At 38.4% G+C, this 9,677-nt stretch overlaps 1 protein-coding gene across 2 annotated transcripts; it reads left to right on the plus strand.

Moving 5' to 3' along the window:
* Positions 1-1,738: 1,738 nt before the first annotated feature.
* ufsp2 (ufm1-specific peptidase 2) lies at positions 1,739-8,719 on the plus strand. Of its 2 annotated transcripts, XM_082537415.1 has the most exons (12): positions 1,739-1,849; positions 2,049-2,130; positions 3,493-3,676; positions 4,467-4,533; positions 4,964-5,118; positions 5,218-5,410; positions 5,662-5,808; positions 5,903-6,067; positions 6,175-6,299; positions 6,381-6,457; positions 7,059-7,183; positions 7,279-8,719. In XM_082537415.1, the coding sequence occupies exons 1-12, from the start codon at positions 1,847-1,849 to the stop codon at positions 7,363-7,365; spliced, it is 1,410 nt and encodes a 469-aa protein (XP_082393541.1). In that variant the 5' UTR covers positions 1,739-1,846; the 3' UTR covers positions 7,366-8,719. The 2 variants fall into 2 exon arrangements, with proteins under 2 accessions (XP_082393541.1, XP_082393542.1); XM_082537416.1 differs by lacking the exon at positions 7,279-8,719 and having other exon boundaries at positions 6,385-6,457; positions 7,059-7,173.
* Positions 8,720-9,677: the final 958 nt, after the last annotated feature.

Below are 9,677 nucleotides of genomic sequence, written 5' to 3' on the forward strand. Positions count from 1 at the left end.
AATGCTATTAATTTTATGCACATGTAACTCAAACCTTCCAAAAAGTTCAGCCTCTGTCTCGTCAGTGCACAGACTGTTTTCCAAAATGTCTTGGGGATCCTGAAAATATTGTTTTTTGGCAAATGTGAGTCGAGCCTTTGTGTTTCTTTTGGTCAGCAGAGTTTTCAGCTCTCACCATAAGTTCACTGGAATCCCAAAGAGTTACAATGGCTTTGAAAGTCTTCCCAGACCAATAGATGTGACTGATTTTGCTTCTCAGCTGTTTCTGTCATGATGTGCTGCCTTTAGAGATCTATTAGTCGACTTCACTCCGTCAGACAGGCTCTAACTAAGTAATTTCTTTAGTCAACAGTAACCAAAGTAACGTGAGTGTTGCTAGTGAAATTGAAATAAGTTAGGGGGCAAATACCTTTTCCCTACACTGCACCTGTTAGGTGTGTTTATTTTATTTTATCTGACACTCTGTTAGATTTAGACAACTGACTTTGCATGCGTGTACAAGAGGAACCATTTCATCTCTGTTTTCCAGTAATCCTAACAAACTTGATTTTATCCAGAGGCATTGTTAGGACAAAACATCAGTGACCTGAAACTGTCCTCATTTTCAACCCCACTTCCTGGCATGTGGTATTTGTGCTATTTGACTTTGACATAGCAGCTAAGAATAGCTAATACAATTTAAAATGGGGTGGAAAAGGTCTGTAATGGGAATATTTTTTCAGTAGATCCTCCTTTTTACAGATATTCTTGTAATTTATAATTCTTAGGCTGAAGAGTTGTCCTTTATATTTTATAAATCAGAGGGTGTAAATCTGATTTATCTGCAAGCCGAGCCTTGATGCTGATTTAATTTATTTGCCTTTGACTAGAAGAGCTTTGGCAGTGATGTTTGGAACAATTTATGACTTAAGCCTGCATAACAGCAACTTAAAATATCAAAAGCCTTGTCTACACTTACACTTCTGGCTTAACTCACATAGCTCTTATGAATATCCTGAGATAAACTGGCAATGCACCAAGAAACACATTTTAACCTTTTTTTGTGTGTGTCTGACTGTGAGCACTTACAGTGTTACAAAACACTTATTGTTGTTTTTAATACCCTCCTCCCCTGCACACACACACACACACACACAGTCACACACACCCATACAAAATAAATATCTCAACAAAATTAATAAGAAGAAGAATATTGACACATTGTGTCAAATGTTGCATAAGAAGGGGAACATGGGCAGTGAAGCAAGACTAATTAGATGGAGTAAAGTGTGCATTAGAGACTAAGCACAAGATTTAGCGTTCTCTAAGGGAGGACTGAGGAGGATTATAAGTGCCTTTATTTACTTATTGGCTAATTTTACCCCAGATGTAGATAGACTAATGTTGGGTGTTGGTTTTTTAATTATTATTTTTTTTTTGTAAACTATTGAGTATATGATTGCTTATCTGATGAACTACAAAAATCCATGCAGTAAATGTGAATCTCAGGGGATTCACATTTCACAACAAAAGTTCAACTAGAAGATGCACTTTTCCTCGGTTCTCGGGAGGATATAGGTGGTAATATACAATACATTTATAGGCGTTTTAAATTTAAAAGGGAAAAAAAACTGATAAAAGAAAACGAAATATTGTGAAGACGTGTATGACAAACTATCTAGAAAACGTTCCCGAACTTACGAGTTACTATAAATGCACCATAAATGGGCGGAGCCAGTGTGGCCCAATAGAAAGCCCCAACCAGAGACACGTTGAACTTTTGCTTTAGTAGACATGTCAGCCCCCAGTGCTTAGAAACAACTGACAATAAACAGTGTAGTTCCTTTGCTAGGCTGAGAACTCCAAAATGGTAAGGTTGCTGAAATTAAGTTATCGAAACGAGGTCGTGTCTGTGTTCCTCTGTGTTCAGACCCACGAGTAAGTCTATCTTGTGGGTTCTTCAGTTCGTGGCTTAGCAGTTAGCCAGTAACGCTAAAAGAGTAATTACAATCGTTGTCAGATGATTTCCCCAACCAGCCGCTGACTTCTGTCGTTTTGTGTGCTATCAGGTCGTTGTTGACTCCGAGACTGCGACCGTTCTTCGTGTCAAAGGTCTGCTGGAGTTCAGATGTCAGCTGGACAGCACAGATGGTGTGTTCAGAAACGATTTTTAACAATATGTCTAAATGTACACACACGTAAAGTTAAAACATCCACAGTCGTGGTAAGTGGTTTGCATCCATTCAGCTCGCGCATGAATGTCATGATATTTTGGGGCTTTTAATGATTTCTTGGAAGTGCTGTCTTCCGAGCACAGCACACATTTTTAAGACTTAAAAATAATAATAATTGTGTGTGTGCGCATATTTATTTGGGGGTTTTTTCCTACTAAACACAGAGTCAAACCCTGTGTGAAGTTCAAATAAATAAATACACTCATTTCATTTTTTTTTTTTAAATAAATGGAGATTAAGGTTCTAAAATGTATTTTAACTTGACGGGGCTAAAACCTGTTACCTTCTCATTTGAGATCATGATTGATTAATAAATTGTAGTTTCTTTTTGTAGTTGTGAAAGTCAAAGGAGCTCCATGAAAATCTAAGAATGAGAATTACAGATTTACACAAGCTGAGAAGGTCTCATGGAGCCACTTCTAAACAACTGCAGATTCCATAATCATCACTTCAAACAACTGTACATAATTACATGTTATTTACATATGTCGCCACTTTGTCATGGTCTGGTAGAAGACTCAAACTATCACCCTTAGATTAGAGGAAATTGGTTAGGATGCTCAGGAACGACCAAAGCTCAAACTTCCTATGAACTAGAAACTGCTGGAACACTAGCGTCACTGTCCACAATGAAGAGAGTTTTACATCAGCTTAGACTGAGAAAGAAGCCCTTGCTCCAAAATCGGTACCTTCAAGCTCAACTGAAGGACTATTGAAAATTTGTGGATTATGCTTTAAATCTGCGTCCGTGCCAGGAAACCAACCAGTTTAAATGAACTCTACCAATTCTGCCAAGAAGAGTGGTCAAATATCTAGACAGAATTATGCCAGAATTTTGTTGTTGGGTACCACGATGAAACTCACTAAGTGACACTTAACCAAATATTAGTGGGGGTCTATCTATATATTTGATCCCGTGTGGATTATAGAAAATGCAGTTTTTCTATTCATTTTTCCTGCTATAATTGAGTCAGACTAAATGCTATTTCAAACTTTACCCACATTACCAGGAATATAATTTCAATATACATGCTTGATGTAATGATGGCCTTCTAAGACAAAACCCCCAAACATTACTTTGGATGTCCTCATTTAGAAGATATTTAGTTAACTAAAGTAAAATGTATACATGTGTAGCCGTTTAGTGTACTAGAAACAGTAAATTCTATAACAGAGTGGCAGTAACTGGTCAAATGCAAATTCCAGAACTCAAGCCATACAAATCTATTACCCTAACGCTGTAGGAATGTTAAAGAGAAACGCTATTTTCTTCTTACAGAGCAGCTGGTGCGAAATGTCATCTCGAGAACGTTTGAGACTCTTCGCTCCCAGGTGAAATCTGAATCCTGTGTTCTGGCAGTGAGCGACAGTCCTGTTATTATATGGCCAAACAAAGATGCTTATGCCACACCTGAAGAAATAACTCCAAGTACACTATGTGAAGATATGCATCAATGGATACAGTAAGTACAGACATTATTACAGTGCATTATTTCTCTCTTGAATAGATTCTTCATCTTATTTTGTAAGAAGGCTGACTGACATGCAAGAATTGAGACAATATCTTTGATTGTGGCTCATGAACAGTGGTCCCTTGTTGCACAGTGAGAGATGTTCAGAGTTGTGGACCACAGATAATTTGGGATGTAATTATAAAAAAAATGTCTGAAATTTTAGGACGACTACCACACACTAAAACTGTTGCTACCAACTAACCAACAGGAACACAGTCTTTAGTGACATATTGATCTGCATCTTTTAGTGGCACGATGAAAAAAAAATCTAAAGCAGAATAGATGAAGGTAAAAAAAAATAAAAAATGCGAAGCTAAAGTAGAACATTTAGTATTAGTATCTTGCCCGAGGATACTTTGGCATGCAGACTGAAGCAGCCAGGTTTCAAACTACCAGATACCTTCAGAGTAGACTCTATCCCTGAGCTGCAGCCACCCACAGCAAATTTCAGATATTATGTAAAATTTCAGACATCTGTGGTCATGTAATACATTTTATGCACTCCATACTACGAACTTTATAGGAATAAATGCATTCATGTGTTTGACACTTTGATTTGCGCTCATCTGTTTTAGTCTCTGTTTTGGTTTATAGTTTTAAATGTGTGTTTGTGTGTTTCCCTATATTGTTCTGGACCTCTTTTATTGTCATTGCTGTTTCTTTGTATTTTATTGGGCTATATTGAAAAGTGTGTGTGTGTGTGTGTGTGGTGGGGGGGTTGTTTTGTTTTTTATTTCAGGGCAGACGAACAAGAGAGTTCTGGGAAAAAATCATCAAAAAAGAAAAGCAAAAAAAGTTCGGTGGCGGTACGTATCGAATAATCAGCAATATTTTGTGTTCTGTGAATAATATGGAGCCATATTAAAGACTATAATCAGTTTGACAGTGATTTTTTTTAATTATCTGACCAATTTTTGTTTATAAAAGAAAGAAAGGAGAAAATAGCACTGTTTCCTGAGCCCAGTGTGATGCTTTGATCCAGTCTAGTCACAATAGTCCATATCACAGTGACAATACATGATAAAAGTGCTGACACAGTAGAGCAGGCTCAGTCCTGCTGCCGCAGGCCAGGCATGCTCTGTCTTTGTCAACCTGCTGTTCACTGCAGATGCGACTTGAACCTATGCCACTGGCTGATTGTTTCAGCTCTCATCATAACGGGTTTTTTTATGTCTAGTTGTCTTTATGGCGTTTGCGTTTACCTGTGAATATAAATTCACTCTTATTCCCTTTCAGAGTGTCATAAACCTTCGTCTGATGACGGAGGTGACAAAGCCAGGCCCCCTCTCAGCCCCCATCCTCACCAAAACAGTTCTGAAATCCCACTTTGTGAGTGTGACTCTTCCACTAGACTGTGTTGTCTGCACCGGCCGCAGCGATACAATCAAGGAGTATGTCTTTTATACAAAACATCTGGTTTCATACCACTAACCAAAGCTCGTCTCTTACAGTAATATTACTTTTTGGTTTTTTTTATTCTGGTATTGCAGTGCCTGCGAGCAGCTAATTGAGGCACTAACTCATCAGTTGTGTGAGATGGAGAAAGTGACTCTTCAGAACATGAAGGGAATGACATTACTTGTTCCTGAACCGGTCCACTTCCTCCTTCCAGAACCAAAAGGACTGGTGACTGTGGTTTATCCAGTAGGAGTGCCTGACAGCCAGCTAGTAGCACAACGTAAGGTTAGTGTCTTAACATGTGCTCAATCATCCAGGTAAGGAAATCCCAAGAAGTTGATTCACTTCATCTGGATGTAGAGCTCCGTCCAGATGAACAGAATCAACTTTTTGGGAAAGTAAAGTAAGAACCGCAGACTGAACTTCTATCATTATAGACATATTAATCCCAATGAGTTCAACTTGTGCTTTCTTGTTTAAAGAAAGGACAAAAAGAATGAATGACCTTTCCTTGAAACTTTATTTTGTCTGAATAGGAGCTGCATCAGCAGTTTGAGCTACCAGATGACAGGCCTTACTTCAGAAGAGCCAACGCTTACCACTTTCCCAATGAGCCCTACAAAGACGGTTATCTCCGAAACCCTCATCTGGCTCTCACGCACCCTACCCTAGATAATGGAAAGGTATATCTAATTACTTATTTTAAATCCTTAACAGTATTCTGCTCATTTGCAGAAATAGATGAACACAGCAAGATTTTTTTTTTCTTTTCTCAAGGTGTATTTGGTCCAGGGGATCTACAGCTATCACCACTACATGCAGGACCGTGTAGATGACAATGGCTGGGGCTGTGCTTATCGCTCCCTGCAGACTATCTGCTCTTGGTTCCAGCAGCAGGGTTACGTAGAGCTGCCTGTGCCCACTCACAAGGAGATCCAGCAGGTAGTTGCCCTATAAAATATGATCAGAGTACAAGATATGCCCACATTTCCTCTTTTTTTTACAATGTTATCAGACATGTCCAAGCTGTCTGGTTCTCTGCTTTCCAGGCTTTAGTGGATGTTGGAGACAAGCAGGCATCCTTCGTCGGGTCACGTCAGTGGATTGGATCCATTGAGGTTCAGGCTGTTCTGAGTCATTTGCTTGGGCTCACTTCCAAGATCCTGTTTGTGAGGTGGGATTGCATTTCTTGTGAATGATTATGTGTTTGTGGATGATTTTAATATATCTGACAACTAATCTGCCTTCTCTGTAGTCAGGGAGCTGAGCTGGCGTCCAAAGGCCGAGAACTGGCCAACCACTTCCTCACTGAAGGAACTCCAGTCATGATTGGTGAGCTCACTTTCAAACTGTTACAGTTACATTAATTTTATGACCTCACAGAAACTTTGTTTTCTTGATATTTTTTATGATAAGCCTTATTTTTATAATTCATTATCCAAATATAGAAAAGTTACCTCACCGCAAAAACCCGAAGAGAAGCAGAAGCCCACTATCATTCCCAGGATTTTTTTGTTTGTTTTGTTTTAATTGGCAGCTTATTGATTTTGGATTTGGTAAAGAAGGGAGTTCATTATAATCAATAAACTTCATTTCCATTACAAAGTAGTGGAAATTTGTCATGAATTTTGCTGTCAGTGCATGACAACATAAAACTCACTATAAACACCACATATAAACATTAAAACATTTTTTTTTTAAAGTCACATCACCACAAAAACTCAAAGAAAACCAGAGCCTGCTATCATTTCCAGGATTTGTGCGTACAGTCATCTTAAGAATTTTACTAATTGGCCCAAAAATATGAATTGTATTCTATTGATTATGGATTTGGAAAAGGAGGGAGCTGACTATTTTCAGAAGCCTGTACTGTTGATAGCTAACATAGACAAAGCTTGTTCAAACTTACATTGCTGTTTGCTCTGTGTTGCAGGAGGAGGCGTTTTAGCTCACACTATCCTGGGTGTGGCTTGGAGTGAGACCACAGGGCAGATCCGCTACCTCATCCTAGATCCTCATTACACTGGAGCAGAGGACTTGCAGGTTATCACAGACAAGGTAACGGAAAAGCATTCACACCGCCAGCAATTCTCAGTCTGAAAAGCAGGTTCCCACACACTGTGCTGATCTTGGTGTGGCTGTTATATTTCCAGGGCTGGTGTGGCTGGAAAGGACCTGACTTTTGGGATCAAACTGCGTATTATAATCTTTGTCTGCCTCAGAGGCCGAAGGTCATCTGAGCTCCCTCAGCCTGCCAGATGGATCTCATTTCAGTGAATCATGTTCAGAAATATGGAGGAGCACGCTAACTCGCCTTCTTTATGAACACGTGTCAACTTTTGCAAACTGAAGTAAAATGTGTTATTACTGTATGTAAAAGGCTTTGGTTTTGGTTGAGTCCTGCATAAATGATTAACTTGCAGCTACAGTTGGAAGTAATGTTTGTACTGAAATAAGAAAATAGTTGTTTACTGTGCTTTCATTGTTTGACATGGTTTAATATAACAAAGGCTCATCAATTATATCAATTATGCTCAGTTATATACGTTGATCTTACTTCATTTCAAACAGTTAAACAGTTTTCTCATTGCCTTTTGTTCCTGGTGGACATATGAACCTACCATGAAAGATGGAGTCCTTGCTAAAATGCCATAACGGGCAAACCACTCATTGGTCACTTTATTAGGTATACCTGTTTAACCACTTGTTAATACAAATATCTAATCAGCAAGTTGCATAGCAACAACTCAATGTATTTTGGCAAGTAGACATGGACAGGACGACCTGTTTAAGTTCAAACTGAGCATCAGCATGGGGAGGAAAGGGGATTAAAGTGATTTTATGCCATGATTGTTAGTGCCAGACAAGTACAGAGAACGGTCTGAAAAAGAGAAATTATCCAGTCAGTGGCAGTTCTCAGAGTGAAAGTATGTTGCTGATGCCAGAAGAGAATGATCAAACTGCTTTAAGTTGACAACCAAGATATGCAGAAGAGCATCTTTTATGTGTTGAACTTTGAAACAGGTGGATTGCAGCAGCAGAAGACCACACTGGGTGCCACTTTTGTCAATTAAGAACAGGAAACTACAATTCATGCAGGCTCACCAAAATTGGAAAAAAGAAGTTTGAAGAGTTTGATGTCTGCTGCAACATCTGGATGGTAGGGTCAGAATTTGGTGTAAATAGCATGAAATCATGGCTCCATCCTGCCTTATGTCAATAGTTCAGGCTGATGGTGGTGTAATGGTGTGGGGAGCATTGCTGCTGACCATGTCCATCCTTTTATGACCTCAGTGTAATCTTCTGATCAATACTTCCAGGATATGAACCAAAATCTCTCAGGAATGTTGCCAGCACCTTGTTGAATCTGTGCTACAATATTACTATTTATATGATAAATAATTAGTTGGTGTAGTCCTACATAAGACGACTAAAGAACAAACCTTACATCACATTGTACAAATATGTATTCTGTATTCATTTGGAAACAAGTTACAGTTGAAACAGAAAGAAATTAACTGTTTTTAATGAATAAAATACATTTCACTGAAACTAACCCTCAGTTTGTAGGATATGCAGGTATTCGTGTTTAAAAAAAAATGGTTAATGAAAAAGTTATTTGTGGAAAATGGTCCTTCTTCGTAACTGAAGTTCCAATATTAGCCAGGTGTCACAGTCAAATGGATGGTTTTCTTTCAAAGAAAACAGAGATTTATTAACTTTTTTCATCTTTTTCATACTAAATTTGCAGTTACTTATGCCTTCATTGTCTGAGTATGGGACAAATAAAGAAACCCCCCCTATTCAATCCTCATTTCTACCCATCCTGCATTGGCATGTAAATTATATGACAGTGACCAGTCACAGGTTTATACAACAGATCCCCCCGAGTGCTATTGTCCCAGGACATCGGCATTTCATTAGTGTGTGTCACTTCTTGGTCTAATTATGTTATTAAGAGTAAAACCATGACAAATTGTGATTTCAGGGGACGCGCCTCCAGATAATCCTCTTCTTGGTAATGGAGATGCACTAGGGGGAGCAGTTACTGTCGTATAATGGATCCCCAGGAGAAACTTAATGACCTCCCATCTGTTTGTCTCCAGTATCTGTCTCTTGACATGTTTCTTAAGTAGGTTAGAAATTTGTGCACAAAGATAAAAACACACAACACAGGGCAACTCTCTTTTTGTTTGTTTTCTGCATAAAACAGACAGTAAGTTGAGTGGCCAGATTGCAGGAAGTAAAGTAATTTTTATTGTCTATAAAGAACAAAACTTATAACCTCAAGAAAAAAAGGTGAAAAATATAAAACATGAAGAGACATCATTGTATTAAGTCATATTTTAGTAAGTAGACACGCATAAACAAATACAAGGGGCAGGAAGAGTAACAAACGATAAATAAAGGATAGAAATCGGAATAAAGGTGATTCAAATTCAAGTATATTATATGTCATATACTCTGTTGTCCCAGTGTATCAGTTGCATCAGTTTTGTCTTGTTAATGCGCATGTTTTCTATCACTCAAAATCATGAGAAAGAAATAATAC

This window comes from Aulonocara stuartgranti (genome assembly GCF_965226115.1).
Source record: "Aulonocara stuartgranti genome assembly, chromosome: 6".
Lineage (NCBI taxonomy): Eukaryota > Metazoa > Chordata > Actinopteri > Cichliformes > Cichlidae > Aulonocara > Aulonocara stuartgranti.

Bases quoted from the DNA above. Each gene is read 5' to 3' on its own strand.
- ufsp2 (XM_082537415.1), top strand. The intron at 5,411-5,661 runs GTTAGTGTCTTA...TTGTCTGAATAG, and splicing joins AGCTAGTAGCACAACGTAAG to GAGCTGCATCAGCAGTTTGA. The intron at 7,184-7,278 runs GTAACGGAAAAG...TTATATTTCCAG, and splicing joins TGCAGGTTATCACAGACAAG to GGCTGGTGTGGCTGGAAAGG.